Raw genomic sequence first — 17933 nt, forward strand, 5'->3', positions numbered from 1 at the left:
GTGAATGAATTCACGTTTAAGTAGCCAAAAGCACTTCAAGTGAATGAGATAATGTTTCCAGAGTTGACTTTACAGGACTGAAAAATCAGTGCAGCCCTTGAATCATGTGGTTGTCTGAGTGCAATAACCAGGTTGATTCTAGTCTCTTACGGGAGATGCTTCTCCTCGTTATCAAAGCTCATATGATACTTCTGCCAGAAATTATGAATGTGTTACGTTTTCTATGGATGTACAAATTTGTTTTAAAAAAGACGGTACTTGCCGGGCGTGGTGGCGCACGCTTGTAATCCCCGCACTTGGGAGGCGGAGACAGGAGGATCACGCAGGTTCGTAGTAAGCCTCGCTGGCTTAAGAGACCCTGTTTCCAAATAAATAAAAAAAGGTCTGGGAGTGTAGCCCAAAGGGAGAAGGGCTTCCAGGAACCCCAGTACCACACACACACAAAAAAAGACGGTACCCTACACCATAGTCATTTTAGTGTGTTTCCAATCTAGTTTAGGAGAAAAAAGCATATGTTGCGTCCTGCAAGCCTGGCATCACCATCCTTCTCTTGAAATCATGTCCATAATAGTCATGATTGCCAGGCATGGTGGCACACGCCTGTAATCCTAGTACTTGGGAGGCTCAGGTAGAGGGACTACAGGTTGAAAGCCAGTCTCGGCAACTCAGCAAGCAATTTAGAGAGGTTCTCAGAAACTTGGTGAGACCCTGTTACAAAGTTAAAAAAAAAATAGGGCTGGAGTTGAAGTTGTTGCTCAGAGATAGAACACCCCTGGGTTTAACCCCCAGTACCAAAAAAAAAAAGAGTAATTATTTCCCAATTTCACTATAAAGCTCTACCATTCTCATTTCTTAAATTGTTCATTGATGCAAATTCAAATCCCTGGCTGTTGTATCAAGGCATGACGAACCTAATGATTGAGGCTCGAAGCCATTGTATAACAGGAGCAAAACAATAAAAGTCAGGCTAAGCACACATAGACACACACACACACACACACTCACATCGACACACATAGACACACATTCACATACACACACACACACACACACACTCACATCGACACACACAGACACACACTCACATACATACACACACACACACACACACACACGCACGCACACGCACGCACGCACACACACATGCACGTCCACTCTGGGTGGGTCCCAGCTCCGACTTGCCTTGTTATGTCCACACTTGGTTCCATTGGCCACCATGCCTGATTCTTGAGCTGGGTCTTCGGTGTCTAAGAGCTTGCATGTGTGTGATGACGCTCTAACTGCTCTCCAGGAGAAATGATCTATCCCGCCCTGACAGAACAACTTCCCACACATGACATCTCTGGGGAAAAAGGCAAAACTCACTGCAGGGTTCAAGTGACAATTTTAAGGAAAGGCAAGTAAACTCCGTGGCTATCAATATCTTATGAGTAAGGCTTATCCCAGGAGCAGAGAACTCGAGTTGTACTGTTTATGCGTATCCCCTTATTACTCAGTAATAGAACCATTGAATATTAGAAAATTACACTGTTATTTGGATTAAACACATTTTCCAGATCCCAGGAAGCTAATTTTTTTTTTGCTGCTTGTGGAAAAGTAGTAAAAATCTTAAGCTCCTTGAGCTTAGAAATGGCCTTAAATAAGAGAGTACGTCCAATTCCTCCCTGATTTCTTCATTTTGCCGATTGGAGTGTGATAGCTGGAGAAGCCATCATGGGCCAAGAAAAATGCTTGGAATTGGAGGTTGTAAGCTTGATGGAGCTAGAAGATACATGGAGGATAAATTCCAAATATCCCGAAAGGCACCTAAGGAAGCGACATATTTGTCTTTATGATTGTCAGTAGAATAATTGTAATAGACAAAAGCCTACTTTCTCAACTATAATTTGGTTCCTACGAAGCTGAGCCTTTCTAGAAACTTCAAGGCCTTAAATGGTATTACTAAAAGAATTATCTCCCTATACCTACATATTGAACAGCTCGTCACTCAGTAAAGCCATTTGTTTACCACTACTATAAGTAAAGTCAAAGGCAATAAAATCAGTCAATTGCTTTAGGTAGAGTTCAGAGGGCTGTGGAAAAGTATTCTGGAATCAGATTTTTACAATGTCACTTGTGGCTGCAAAAAACATAAATAAAAAGTAGAGAAAGGCAGGCACTCTCCCCAAAATTGAGAGGGTGATTTCCTTGAATGGCTTATGTAGAGCCACAGGATGGTGATAGACGCAACCTCAGCAACTTGGAGAGGTTCCTTAGCAACATAGAGAGAACCTGTTTCTAAGTGAAAAATAAAATTAGGCTGTAGCTCAGAGGTGGAATGCCTCTGGGTCCCTCCTCCAATACACCCCCCCCAAAAAAAAGTTACTAGGTGAGAAAACTGTGGGGAAAATACAGTAGCCTGCTTTATCTCAAACATTCTTTTACTTGATTGTGCTTTGTCTCCACCAAGAGGGGCTCGAAGAAAGATCTTTTCAGTCTCAGCACTTAGCCTAAAGCACGGCACATAGTAGTCACTCAATAAATACCTGCTAAGTGCTTGATATCTGAGTTCAATTTTCCTTTAACTGGAATAAATCAGAATATGGGCTGAAAGTATGTCATTGCCCTCATCTGCAGAGCAGGAAGGTTCAAACAGAAAAAGGCCACTTACTTTGCTTTACAGGGCATGCGAGTACCATTCACCATTCGACAGTATCCTTGCTGGGACCCAGCCTCATTCTTGTGATAACACGACTTATCTGCAACCTTGGCTCCTGGGACCAGGCCCAGACCATAGGAACATATTCAAAAAGAAAAGAGAGAGAGATAAGAAATGTAATGCTGTCAAAGATTCATAAAATCTAACACTAGCACAAAAAGTACAGTTTGAGTAGCTCTTGTCCAAAATCGCTGGGACCAGAACTGTTTGGGATTTAAGTTTATTTTATTTGGGAATTTCACATTTGCCTAATGAGATATCTTTGGAATGGGACCCAAGTATAAACATAAGATTCATTTATATTTCATATGCACAGCCGGTACACACAGCCTGAAGGAATTTCATAGGATACTTTTGGTGTATCTACCGTTTGGACATAAGGTTAGGTGTGGAAGTTTCCACTCGCAGTTTTGTGTGTTGGTGCTCAAAATAATTTTGGATCTTGGAGTTCAGATTTTCAGATGAGAGGTGCTTAGCCTGTACTATTTGGGCATAATTCCACTGGCTGTTTTCAGAAATACAAGCTGCAATCACTTACTATCAGAGGAACTGGGTAGAATGTAAAAATAATCTTTTAAAAGTTTTGTTGTCAGATAGTACATAGTTAAATATCTTTTGCATCAAACCTTTGCATGATTTGCTGAAGGTTAAAAATCCATCTAAATGAGAAGTCTTGGCCAGAAGAGCTGCAGTCACTACGTCAACAGCCTGCAGGCATCGATGTTCAAATGCCAGCTTATGGAGATAGGCTGCTCATCCAAGCATTATGTTCAAACTCTCCTGTGCCGAGTGCAGTGACAAATAGTATATATTTTATTTCTCAGATAGCATACACGTAAATCTCCCTCAGATCCTCATGTGATGAGCACAAAACCCAGTGGTTAAGAGCCCCAGCTTTAAGCAAAACTGAGCGGGTGTGTGATCTTAGGTAAAGAGTCTCAGTCTCTCTGGGTTTTCACATCTGTGAAATGAGGGAACATGTACCGGTAGCTCCCTCATGGGGTTGGCCTTAGAACTGCACTGTGGGCCAAGCCAGCCTGCTGCAGTGGTGCAGGGTCTAAAATCTCAGTTTTTGGGAGGGGGAGACAAGAGGATCACAGGTTCCAGGACAGCCTCGGCAACTTAGAGAGATCCTGTTTTAAAATCAAAAATAAAAAGCTCAGAGGTAGAGCACCCTTGGGTTCAATCACCATGTCAAAGAAGGATAAGGAGAGAGGGGGAAAAGGAGTAGAGGAGAGAGGAGAAGGAATAGGAGGATGAAGAGGAAGAGGAAGAGGAGAAGGAGGAAGAGGAAGAGGAGAAGGAGGAAGAGGAGGAGGAGAAGGAGGAGGAGGAGGAGGAGGAGAAGGAGGAGGAGGAGGAGGAGGAGGAGGATAAGCATGTGAGAATAGCCCATGGTTGACAAATATTAGCCATTTCACTGTCTTCATTTTATCAATAAGAAAGCTGATAATCATTTTAAGTCACAGAGAGATGAAAAGGCCCATTCACATGCAGCTCTAAGTTGAAGATCCATATGCTTTTTCTGTGCTGGGCTGTCCTGCAAAAAGATCAACAAACAAACTGGGGAATATCTGAATACATCTTTGGCCATCAACACAAACTAGGTAAAAAAGCAAAAGTCTATAAGGTCATCATATCATTTTCAAAAAAAATATTAAACTTACTCTGTGGATTTATAAACTCAATTTTAAATGAATTTCATGTTTCAGTATTTAAGATTAAATGTTTGTTGATATATTTTATTGATTATGTGAATCTCAGTTACAGTGTTAATTTCTTATTATACTAGTAAAATAGTTATATTTGAAAGAAAAGAATAATTGGGCATAAATAATCAGGGGAAGCCTAAACTCCCAATTCCAAATTTATGAACTCTGTTAATATTGTAGCAAGTGTCATTTATATGCCTAGTATCATGCTGCTTATTAACTAGATTTTCTCTAATTAATAATATGCCTGTCCTTTACCCAGGGGCTAAATATTATACAATATTCTAGATGCTAGACATGCATCAGATTGATACACTCAGATTTCTTTAACCAATTCTTATTTTGGATTTTGAGATGTTTCCCAATTATTCATTACCATTAAAATTCTAGTTAATATTTCTGGGTACAATTGCTAGGAAATACAATATGAATTTGTAAGTTTTTTCATATTCTCTCAGTAAAGATGATAAAAATCCATATTTTCACCAGCAACCTATGAAGTTAGGTGTGTTGTTACATACTGGCCAATACTGAGTACTAACACCTGTGAAAAATTTTTGCCAACACACAAATATAAAAGAATAACTGGCTTCCATACATTATGGTGTTCGTGAGTAAAGTGATTTTCATTTTTATTGGACATTTTTAATTTTTCAACATGATGAATTTCCATCTTAACTGTCTTGACCACACTTTCAAGTACTTAGAATCCCTACTCATTTGTAGGAATGATTTGATACTAAAAAGAATAATTTTATATGTATTTATAGTATTGAACTTTTTAGATTAATTTAAGGTACTTTTATGATCTTTTATAAATTATGAAAGTTTGAATGTTTACACAAATCTTGCTAGTGTCTTATTAATTTTTCTGTTGTCCTAGCAATTGAATCCAATTCATCTACTACTGAGCAACCCCACTCCCAGACTTACTTTCTTTCTTTCTTTATTTATTTATTTATTTATTTATTTATTTATTTATTTATTTATTGGTAGTACTGGAGTTCCTGGAAGCCCTTCTACCCCCGGGTTACACTCCCAGACCTATTTTATACTTTTTTTTAATATTTGGAAACAGGGTCTCTTAAGCCAGCGTGGCTGGCTTCAAAACTGCGCGATCCTCCTGTTTCCGCCTCCCAAGCGTGGGGATTACAAGTGTGTGCCACCGCGCCTGGCAACCTTTTTAATTTTTTTTTAAACAGGGTATTGCTAAATTAATACGTGCTGGCCTCTAATCTGCGGTCTTTTGTCTCAGTCTCCCAAGTACTGGGATTAAAGGGGTGTAAAATGCTGTAATGTTAGCGTTTTATAATAGCTGCCTTTGAATGTACGATATAAATTGTCTTCCCCATTCCTATGTTAAATAAATATGCTCAACAGTAATTCAATGTAATTTTGAACATCTACTAAGGTAAGTACTGGGTAGGAGGCATTAGGAATGCGGACATGGAGGAGATAGTGCTAGAAAGTTGAGACCTTCAGGGAGACATAATAGAGTCAGGCAAAAGAAGGTTATAGTTAACATTTACTGTAGTCACGTATTACCGGGTAGTAAAGGAGATGCTCAGAACTTCACTTCTGTACTAAAGTTTTTCTCACCTTCGTTATTGTCCTAAAATAAAATTAGCCAAGGAAACATGAGGTCCTAACCTGCAACACTAACTTTGTATCCACCCTTTGTCTAGAAGATCCACCAGGTGGGTGAGAAAGGCTACAATGAAATACATGCACACAATATGAATCATGTTCAGGAAGTCTGAGTAACTGCCCTTTAAAAATGTACTGCCAGACATGGTGGTGCACACCTGCAGTGTCAGTTCTTGGGAGGCTGAGACAGAAGGATTGCAGGTTCAAGGGTAGCATCAGCATTAGAGAGACACTTTCAGCAACCTAGTGAGACCCTGTTTCAAACAAAAAGTAAAAAGGGCTGGGGATGTAGCTCAGAGGTAGAATGCCCCTGGGTTCAATCCCCGGTATCACCAAAAATAAAAAAAAAATGAAAAAATATTGGCTGTCCAATTTAATTTCAATGTTAAAGATTTATTTTTGTATCTCAAATACTGCTCGGTACATTCTGATAGTAAAACAAGAAGTCGTTACTCTGGAATTAAAATATTGTGCCATCCCTATCTCTAATAAAAATTAAGCAAATATTTAACAAATATTTTTATTATAATTGCTTAATCTTTAACAAACCTACAATCTTTAATTAAATATTTTATTTTTAATCTTTAATTTAATCTTTAATGAATAAATCTGCAGTCATTTAATGTAGTCATCCACACAAGATTTCCAGTAGTGACACTGTTTCTAAGAAGAAAGGGACGCAGTGGTCCACTGACCATGAGCAAACACTTTCTGGAATGATTTTTCTTTGCGCATGCGTGGAGAGCTGGCGTGGCTCCTACCTGGGCCTAACACCTCAGTACACTGTTGCTGCAGCGTGGGGCACCTCCCCAGCAGACAGTAGCCGTCCCCATTCTGGCAAGGAAAGCCGTTCACTCGGAATCTATCCTCGGGGCACCGGCTGGATTTACCGCTACACATTTCGGGCAAGTCACACTCTCTGCTTGCTGGTCTGCACACGGTCCCAGCCTTCTTAAACTGCGGGGTGGTGGTGGGAGAAATAGAAGAAGAAAGGTTTTTATCCATCTCTTCTACCTTCATATTTCAAATTAACACAAATAATCTTTCCTACTGGGCCTTTTGGGGCATGGTAGTTAGAGGCACGATTTTATTTCAGTTGATTTTGGCACTGTATACGTAAAAGTTATCTCTTGTCGAGCCACTTCTGTCATGGTGGTCAGTGCAGAAGTCTTTAAGCAATCAGTCATCTTAATTTGAAATATAACCACCAAAGACACAGAACACAGAAACGCTCAGAAGAAAACCAAGCGACAAGAAGCAAGTTCCTTCTCCCCTTGTTTAATGCATCTTTGTCGAGGTTTCCAAGAAGATTTAAACTTGTAGCTTCCAAGATTTATTGGCTAAGGGAGTCTTCTGCCTGAGGGAAAATAGGACACCTGAAATCTACTCACATAGCAAATGGCCAGACAGGGCACAGTGTCATTACCTGCAGTTGTCACGCTGCGCCACATCTGGCTGTGTTCATCCTCTGTGACAGACTTTGCATCCTTTGACCAGCATCCCCTCTTCCCCACCTCCCTGCACTTGGTAACCACTGTTCTACTCTCTGTGTCCATCTATTCAGTATTCTTAGACTCCACACGTACATAGATCAAATGGTACTTGTCTTTCTGTGCCTGGCTTATCTCATCTGGCGTAATGTCTTCCAGGGCCATCCAGTTGTCACAGACAGCCTGGACCTCAGCAACAAGTGGCCCTGAATCCAGAGGACATTGGCCAGCTCTGTGACCTCGGGCTGGCAAGCTATTTGTACTACTTGAGCACTGTTACATGCTATGCCTTAACTAATGCCCTATGAATCATGTAAGAAACATGAAGTGTATCAATTAGAGAGGGAGGGATAGGGACACAAATCCCAAGATACGGAGGGATACTTACAAAAAAAAAAGAAGGATGAAAAAAATTTTCAACATCATTAGAAATCAGGAAGATGCAAATGAAAACTACACTGAGATTCCATCTAACTCCAGTTAGAATAACAGTCATCACGAATCACCATCCTCCCCTGCACGCTTTCTGTCCTGTGCCTCCATTCCCTCAAAAGCAAGATGGGAGGCTAATACATACCCACATCGTGGTTAAAAGGTTAAATATTTGGTGCATGTCAAGCCTTTGGTGAGTACTTCATAAATGTCGTTATGCTATGGAAAGAAAACTATTGCTATGCCTATTTCGTTTAATGCGATCATGAGGTCTTATTATGCAGAAAGTGATCATAACTATTAAAATAGAAAAACAGTGAATCTTACTTTGCACTTTTCGCAACACTCTCCTGATAAACACTGAAGACCCGCTTTGACTTTGCAGGTTTTAGCATCGCAGCACACGTCGGTACATTCCTAGGACATATCAGAAATGAATGCAAATGACAGATTACATTGTGGTCTTCTGTTTCAGCAGAATTCATAACATAAATTGTTTATCACATAAACAATACTTTTTAAATACATATTTGGAAAATAAAAGATGAAACTCAACATTCTTTTCAGTGCCTTGCACACGCTAGGCAAACACTCCACCACTGAGCTATACCCCCAGCCCGACACAGAACTCAACGTTAAAAAGCAGATGCTGGAGTGATGGGTGGTTTGTATTCATCAAAACTGCTTGTACCTCTTTTTAAACTTAAATATTTCTTCTGTTTTCTCTTTAACTTAACTTAAATATCTTTTCCCTAGTCTCCCATATCAATACTAAGAGAAAGATCTATTCTTCGTAAAATGTGGAGGAAAATGAAAGAAAAAAAGGACAGTTTTTGAAATAAAATTCATCTAAATATTGATACTATCATTTCAACTTCTCAGTTACGTGCCTACCCCACAGTCAATGCAATCTCTAAAGCGTGTGCTGAAAAGCCAGAGATACAGCTTTTTATCCAGCTCTGGTATCTAAGTCAGCTTTACTTAAAGTACATCAAACACTTTTCTTTTACAGCTGTCTAGATTCCTATAGAAGTATGATACTTTTAGAGTTATAACATTTTAGGGTTAAAACTCTTGCCCTTCGTGAAAATATAAACACTATACGGGAAATACTGTTCTTACTCATTTGAATGAATAAATTCTATTTCAATAAATAAATTCTATTTCAAGATTACTGTAAAGCCAGTCCCTGTGGGCTTGACACTTTATTCCTATTAAGTGTTAGTAAGATGAAAGCAGAGACCCTATTCAGAATCTTGGCAGCCCTGTGAATCCGATGAGATTGGAACAGAACTTCTGATGGCAGCAATGTCTGAACCTGCAGTGATATGGGAAATGCCTGAGTCCTGTGATGCCTGGTGCCTGGACCTCTGCAACAAGTACCCCTGAATCCAGAGGTTGGCTCCTCCATTGGCCAGCTCTGTGACCTCGGGCTGGCAAGCTATTTATACTACTTGAGCCTTGTAGCTTTGTTATCCCTTAACTAATGCTCAACCAGTGACAGTCATTCAAGAAACAGAAATACGAAGTGTTTCAACTAGAAAGGGAGGGATAGGGACATAAATCCCAAGTTACGGAGAGGTATTTAAAAAAAGATGATGGAAACAACTTCAACATCATTAGAAATTAGGGAGATGCAAATCGAAACTACACTGAGATTCCATCTAACTCCAGCTAGAATGGCAATAGCCAATAATACAAACAATAATAGATGCCGGCAAGGATGGGGGAAATAGGAACACTTATACACTGCTGGTGAGTCTGCAAACTAGTACAGCCACTATAGAGATCAGTGTGGAGGTTCCTCAGAAGACTGGGAATGGAACCACCTTATGACCCAGATAATACCGCTCCTGGGAATCTTCTCAAAGGAATTAAGTCAGAATATTCTAGTGATACATGCATATCCGTGTTCATAGAAGCACATTCACAATAGCCAAATTATGGAGTCAACCTAGGTGTCCATACAGATGAATGTACACACGATATTTACTCAGACATAAAGAAGAACAAAATTATGCCGTTCATAGGAAATGGATGGTGAGAATATTATTATTCTAAGCAAGAGTAGCCAATCTCAAAAACTTATTAGTTGTATCTTTCATGTATGAGCACTAGAGAGAAACTAGGTTACAAAGAGACCTCAGATAAAGGTGTAGAGATGCCAGTGGAGCAATGGAGAAGGTTTAGGGGCAGAAGGAGGGAGAATAGAGATGTATAAAGAAAATAGCTTAAATAATGCTATGTACAGATATAAAATTATCAATAACAATCTCAAGGACATGTACAGGAAAGGGCAGAGAGTGGGGTAGGATCTGAGGGGAAATGCACCAAGTTTTGTGTGTTTATATATTCTTACCACTCAATACCTCAGTATAGTGTACTGAGTATAGTGTACATTATAATGCACCAATAAAAGTATAAAGAAAGTTTTTAAAAGAGATGGGAAGAACACTGGAAGGGAAATTAGCAAGATCTAGTCAGCTTTGCAGGCCCCTTGTCAGAGAGACGGCCTTGACAAGTCCCTACCAATGAACATATTCAAAAGTATAAGAAGCATTCAGTTTTATAGTGAGCCGTGAGCCACATGTTCTTTTAGACTATATTTTCTTTAGCCATTGATAAACAAACTGGAGAATTTTAGAAAGGACTTGATAGTACCTCAGGGGTCCCACAATCACAGTCCTCTCCCATTTCTACCAACTGGTTCCCACAAATCGAGGTGGATATGATATCTGTAGGCGACGGGGAATTATAGAGACAATTTGATAATTCATCTTCAAGAAACTTGTCATAGTTGACACGACTGCAGGAACTGAAATCTGTGGGTGTAGAGTATCTGTGACAAAAAAGAGAAAATGGAATTACAATTACATTTAGCATGTAGGGAGCAATGTCTGTCACAGGGTATGATTATACTACAACCTGCCCCAGAAAACTAAATCCAGTACACTGAACAACTGCTAAGTAATAAGCTCATTTGTATTCCTGAATTAACCTACCTGGGTGGACATAAACACCTCAGTTTACCAAGAACATATGGTCATATCTCATATGTAGCACCCAGGCCACTTTTAAAAAAAGACAAAAATGTTTCTGGCTTATCCAGATCATCTTATTCAGCCTTAGATCATTTGGAGCTTGTGAAGTTCTTAAGTTAATTTTAAAAAATCACATTTATTTACATGTCTAAGAATTTTCTTTTCCTTAGATAAATTTCAACTGACAATATTTACATCTCACAAATACAGATGAGGTTTAAAAAATGCAGCAAGAGCTGGGAGAGTTGTCATAAGGTGTGTGACTCGAACGTAGCCCTGTCTTGTGGAAGAATAACCTTAGATTGAGTGGGCTGAGCAGGTGAGAGAAAAAGAAAAGGAGGAAATGAATGCATGAAAGAGATCGTGAAATCATTAAATTAAGATTTTCTAGAAATTTTGCCAAAGGCAAAACAAGAATATATGACCTCTTTTCACAAGCTATGTTCATCTTCTGTAAGAAATTCCTTCTTTAATCAGTTTTTCCTTTAATAATCCTTTCCTTACTACCACCCATTCAGAATTCATAGAAAATTGCATAAACACTAGTGGCTTTTATGAAACCACATGTTGTGTAGAGAAAATTATGTGTTGTCCCAACATCAAAAAGACAATCTATTTCTGTTGTAATTTACAAACTGACTTATAGATGAAGAATAAGGTGATATAGCACATATATACCAGTGAAAATTTTTATTATTAAATTATTAGATTCAAAACCTTCAACATGTTGGTGAAGACCTAAGGAACAGTGTATCCCAGGATGGATCAAAACCAGAAACGCACAGTGTGTTCCCCGAGAGCCTTACCTCATTGTTTTTTCCATCACACACACCGTAGACGGGCACTTGCACTCATGGGAGTCATGAATCATCCCAAGGTTGTGCCCCATCTCATGGGCCATTGTCACTGCAACTCTACGGAGATCGCTACTGTGGTCCTAAGGAGGAGAGTGAGGAAGCAGAGTCTCTGGTTTTCAGATGAAATTATAACTCAAAAAATGTTTTGCTCATAGTTACCTGCTGCCCAGTAGACTAGAATGACTGATTTTAGCTTCAGCCCTCTTCCTGTTCTGTCTCTGTTTTTGTCTCTTTGTCTGTCTGACTCACTCTCTCTCTCTCTCTCTCTCTCTCTCTCTCTCTCTCTCTCTCTCTCTCACACACACACACACACACACACACACACACACACACACACACCTTTGGTACTGAATGCCCATCAGGACACAAAACTGGCTAGTTTCTCTTGCAATTTTATGCCAAGCTCTTTCAAGGTAGAGATGATTACCACAAGATAAGACTCATATATTGTTACTAAAAATATATTAGTTTTATTTCTACCTAGGACATGAAAATCTAGAAGGCGCATTATTCCTTCTCTGAGAAAGATAAGGCATACAAACAACTCTGAGTTCCTTTGAATCTACCAGTAAGTAGGGACTGCAGGAGTCCAAAGAGTCTGTGAAAATGTATTTAAAGTGAAAGCAAGATAAAGTCTTTCACAGACAAATAAGACTGAAAGAATATGTGCTATTATAAGAAACATTTTTAAAAAGATTTTCTGGAAGAAAAAATATGATATGCAATACAAACTTATATCTTTATAAAGAAACAAAGAAGTATTCTGGGAATGCAACAAAATGGTACATAGAACTAATTTTTCTATTTTTAATACGAAATAAAAGATAACTCCATAGCAATACTAGTAAGAAGGTATTATGAGTTTAAGATAAATGTAAACAAATATGTGAGTAGCACAAAAGATGGAAGGAATTAAAGGTATCTTTTATAAAGTTTTTATACTGCACAAAAAGCAATGTGATGTCATTTCAAGACAAACTGATGAGTGGAGATGTCTCAGAAGCATGAGGGCAAATGTCAAAAATGAAGTCAAACTGGAGATGAAATTATTACTAAAATACTCGTTTGAGCTTAAAGAAAACAGTAAAAAATCTAAACAAACTAAAGATTAGATGGAATAAAAAACATTTAGAAAGATGGGAAATTTTAGGCCAAGAATATCAATTATCATCTCACATAAAATAATCTCAATATGCTAAACAAAAGGCAGAGATTTTCATATTAGATTTAAAAAGTAAACTTTCATTCTATCCTGTCTACCAGAAACCTTCCTTAAGTATAAAGAAATATACAGACTGACGATGCAAGTAAGAAAAAGGATTTATCATGCCAACATTAGCCACAAAATGTAGGATTTGCTATATTAATATCAGAGAAAGTAGCCGGGTGTGGTGGAGCACGCTTGTAATCCCCGTGCTTGGGAGGCAGAGACAGGAGGATCGTGCAGGTTCGAAGCCAGCCGCGCTGGCTTAAGAGACCCTGTTTCCAAATAAAACCTATAAAATAGGTCTGAGAGTGTAGCCCGGAGGTAGATGGGCTTCCAGAAACATATATGTGTGTGTGTGTGTGTGTGTGTGTGTGTGTGTGTGTGTGTGTGTGTGTGTATATATATATATATATATATATATATCAGAGAAAGTAGACTCCAAAAGAATTCATATCAAGGATGCATAGTTCAGCATGTCATGATGATCAAAGGAAAAAAATTTAAGAAGATATAACTATAATTATGTATATACCTAACTACAGAGCTTCAAAATCCACAAAGAAAAACTTATAGACTTGAAAGAATAATAGAAAAAAAAAATATATATATATATGTGTGTGTGTGTGTGTGTGTGTGTGTGTGTATGTGTGTGTGTTGATGCTTGAATATTCTCTCTCTTCATTAGCATTTAACAAACCTAAACAACCTCTATAAATCAACTTGACATAACTGACAGCTATAGAACACTCTCTTCAACAACAAAAGACATTTTTTTCAAGTTTATGTGGAGCATTGTACAAGAACAAACCTCAAAAGAATTAAAAATAGTGAAATTCTATAAATTATGTTTCACTTCAGAAAAGAGTAGTGAAATTATTATGATACATATACAAATAATATATGAGTCAATGAAGAGCCCAAATGACAAATTAGAAAATATTTTGAGCTGAAAAAAATTATAAGCTCACATATCCCAATATCTTGGATGCAGGTAAAGCAGGATAATGTAAAAAGTTTATTGCATTAAAAAGGAGCAAATCAAATGCGATGTAAGCAGAACAAAAGAAAAAAAATCAGAACAGGAGCAGAAATAAATGAATAGAAGAGCTTGGAAAGCCACTGAGAACATTAATGAAACCATAAGTTATTTATTTGAGAAGATGAGTAAAATGGATAAATGGGAACATTCCTACCTAGGCTAGCCACAACAACAATAACAACAATCAAAAAACCCCACTATATCAACTGTCATAAAAGAGAGAGAGAGCATTACTTTAAACTATATATTTAAAGAATAATAAAGGGCATTATCAACAAATCTATGCTGACTAAAGATATAGATAGCTTTTGTGTGTGTGTGATACTGGGAATGGAACCCAGGGGCATTCTATGCCTGAGCTACATCCCGAGCCCTATATTTTATTCTTTATTTTGAAACAGGTTCTTACTAAGTTTCAAAGGCCTCACTAAGTAGCTGAGGCTGTCTAAGAATTGCAATCTTCCTGTCTCAGCCTCCCAAATGCTGTGATTACAAATGTGCGCCACCACACCTGGCTAGATAGCTTTATTTTTTTTTTAAGACAAAATTATCACATCTTGCTCAAGTAAAGATAGGTCATCTGAATAGTCCTAATAGTCTTTTGGAGAAGCTAATCCTATAGTCCAAACTCTCTCCGTAAAGAAAAATTCAGTCACACACAGTCTTACTGGTGAATTATATCAAACAATTTGGAAGTATGATAGCAATTCTACTTGAATATTCCTGAAAAATCAAGGAATTGGGGACATATTACAGCTCATTTCACATGACCAACTTGACAATGATAATAAAACCTTAAAAAGTCCACACATTCTAAGAAAAGAGAAGTACAGACTAATATCCCTCATCAAAGCAGATGCAATGACCCTGATGATATATTAGGATTTGAAACAAAATAATACATTATGACTGGATTTGTTTATTCTGCAGTGCAAGAATAAACTGAATCTGTGATCCAGATAGCATTGTGTACCATGTCAATAGACACACTACAATGATCTTCCCCAGAGAATGTGGGTGGGAGGGAAGCATTTGGCCAATGTGAATTATAGAACTAACAGTTCATCTTCATACAGACCTGTACGATGCCAACAGAGTAATAAGGAGAGCACATTGAGGACATGAAAGCAAGGCCCACCATCCCTCCATAAAACCTGGTTGAGCTGCAAGGAAGGGAAAAAAAGACATAAAAATGATGATTCTAAACCATGCTTTTTATATATTATTCATTCAGAGTTCTAAATGATCAGCAGAGAAACTTACATCATGACCTATCACTCTTAGATTTTTTTTCTTCAATATTTGAAATTGCATGAGAAAAGTTTTTTTCTGGAATGTCTTACATATCACTTGATATCCAAGAAATTTAATACAATCACATTTAATTTTGTGTGATTCCTGATTATTATATTTTTCTTTTCTTTTTTTCAGTACTGGGGATGGAACCTAGGGGCATTCTACCTCCGAGCTACTCCTCCTGCCCTATTTTTTATTCTTTATTTGGAAACAGAATCTCACTGAGTTGCAGAGGGCCTCACTAAGTAGCTGAGGCTGTCCGGGAACTGCGATCCTCCTGTCTCAGCCTCCTGAATGCTGGGATTACAAGCATGCACCACTACACCTGGCTCTATACTTTTCCTTTTGAAATTTATTCCTGCTCAAGAAAAAGAAGCTTTTTTTGTCCTAAAAAATAACAAATGTTTTTTCAATATGCATCTTGTTCTGATATTAGTATTGCCACACATGCCTCAATTTATATTTTCTCATACATATATTATATATATTACATATATATTTGGGGGTTAGAGTATTAAATTATTTAAACATTTTTAAACATTTAAAAAATTTACAATCCATTAAAATTTAAATGTTATTACCAAGAATATGATAAAAAAACAAAACTTCTCTTACTAGAAATAAGGCACTTTCCAATTCTTTGTGTAATTGTGTTCCTCCTTACATTGTTAAGAGATATGTTAATTGGATTATCATTGACTTTTCTTCTTCTTTAGTAAAGATTTAGCTACAGTAGGATCTGTAGTTTGGAGACAGGACCAGCCAGTCCCCTAATCCAGTCCTAGCAGACCAGATGTCCAGCATAGAAATAATGAAGACTTATGTTAATCTTAGAAGTTTGTGCTAGTTTCTTATGTAGTAATAGATGACCAGTACAGAAATATGAATTAATTCTGACAAGATTTAGTTCACTGACTTCTGTTACTTTTCACTGTTTACTTAGGAGGTAGACTCTAGTAATTTCAAGTCAATCTTTTCTGCATCCTGTTTGATTCTAACTGAAAACTACTACAGTATCCAACAATATTTTCTTGATTTCTTTTGAAAGACACGTTCACACCTTTTGCAGTTTCCAACCATTAGATTTATCCCCCCCCATTGTTTTCAATCGGTCATTTCACCAGAATATTGGTGTGGGGCTAGAATATGATACTCAATTTTTCTTCAATTATGGAAAAATTTTCAAAGTAGAGACTAAAACAACTTAGTTCTTTTCAAACACTGAGTTTAAATTCTTTTTTTATTATACAAGCTTGTCCTTCTTTTACTTATACCCAATAAAAATAAGCTATTTTAAAATAAATTATTGCCAGCTTATCAGCTTTCCTTTAAAAAAGGAAATGTTTGGATCAAAACTAAAGGTACATCAAGCTGGGCTTGGTGGCATATGCCTATAATCCCAGTACTTGAGAGACTGAGACAGGTAGATCACAGATTTGAGGCTAGCTTCAGCAACTTAGTGACACTCTTTCAAAATATATATATAATATATATTATATATATTTATATATTATATATAAATATATATAAATATTATATATAAATATTATATATATATTTTCAATGAAAAATCTGAGTGTTTTAAAAACTTTTAATTCCCTATGTACAAATCTCTCCTCTTACCTATATAATTTGCTTTTTTGATGCTTTTCAAAACATCTATGTTAAGTACCACATGAAGTGCAAGAAGGAAGATCCATACATACGAGATTAACTGAGCAAGATCATGGCTCTTTCTTTTGAGCAGGTCAGTCGCTCTCCACTTAGAAAAGTTGTTCAAGGTGGAGGTGGCATTTGGGGTTATCTTTATCTTGTCCTTATCTGTCCAGATTTCCAACCCAACTAAGGCCACATGAGCATTGAGCTTCCTATAAAGCTGTCCAAAGAGAACACACGGCAGAGCAATGACTTATATTAGTGACATTATCTTTTGATAGTTCCAATGTAGTTCACTTTAAGACCCTCATAACAGCACTGTAAAAATATTTTATTAATGCATTTGTGTAACGAAAGTTACCATCTCTTTTTCCAGAAAAAAAAAAAAGATACATTCAAAGGAAATGGCAGATATCCTTAGACATTTTAGGCCTGTGAACTCCTTTTTGTGGAGCAAACTATGAGAACAAACATTTCTGGCTTGACCTCAAGAAGACTATGATGTTGTATTAGCATCTCAGTACTATGGCTTTACTTTAAAATTATTTATTTACTTTTCAATGTTCTTAGAATCATAATATTTAGCCGGGCGTGATGGCGCATGCTTGTAATCCCCGTGCTTGGGAGGCGGACACAGGAGGATCACGCACATTCGAAGCCAGCCGCGCTGGCTTAAGAGACCCTGTTTCCAAAAATAAAATAGGTCTGGGAGTGTAGCCCAGAGGTGGAGGGGCCTCCAGGAACCCCAGTACCACCAAAAAAAAAATGCATTTGGAATGCACTAAGACAGTGGCCTTCTCATTACTTTGTATCTGTTGGGGGATATATGTGTGGTACTGGGAATTGAGCTCAGAGGCA

General features: G+C 37.7%; 1 protein-coding gene across 1 annotated transcript in view; it reads right to left on the reverse strand.

The window, feature by feature from the left end:
- ADAM28 (ADAM metallopeptidase domain 28) overlaps positions 1 to 17933 on the reverse strand; it is a gene marked incomplete at both ends in the record, with an annotated part of 47421 nt that overhangs the window by 11715 nt on the left and 17773 nt on the right. Inside the window, 8 exons of the mRNA XM_080710210.1 lie at positions 1183 to 1342; positions 2651 to 2753; positions 6819 to 7014; positions 8307 to 8396; positions 10641 to 10818; positions 11827 to 11957; positions 15202 to 15286; positions 17126 to 17295. Of these exons, the coding sequence (XP_080566336.1) occupies positions 1183 to 1342; positions 2651 to 2753; positions 6819 to 7014; positions 8307 to 8396; positions 10641 to 10818; positions 11827 to 11957; positions 15202 to 15286; positions 17126 to 17295 (1113 nt within the window). The remainder of the gene's footprint in view (positions 1 to 1182; positions 1343 to 2650; positions 2754 to 6818; positions 7015 to 8306; positions 8397 to 10640; positions 10819 to 11826; positions 11958 to 15201; positions 15287 to 17125; positions 17296 to 17933) is intronic.

The sequence above is a fragment of the Muscardinus avellanarius genome (genome assembly GCF_963383645.1).
Source record: "Muscardinus avellanarius genome assembly, chromosome: 14".
NCBI lineage: Eukaryota > Metazoa > Chordata > Mammalia > Rodentia > Gliridae > Muscardinus > Muscardinus avellanarius.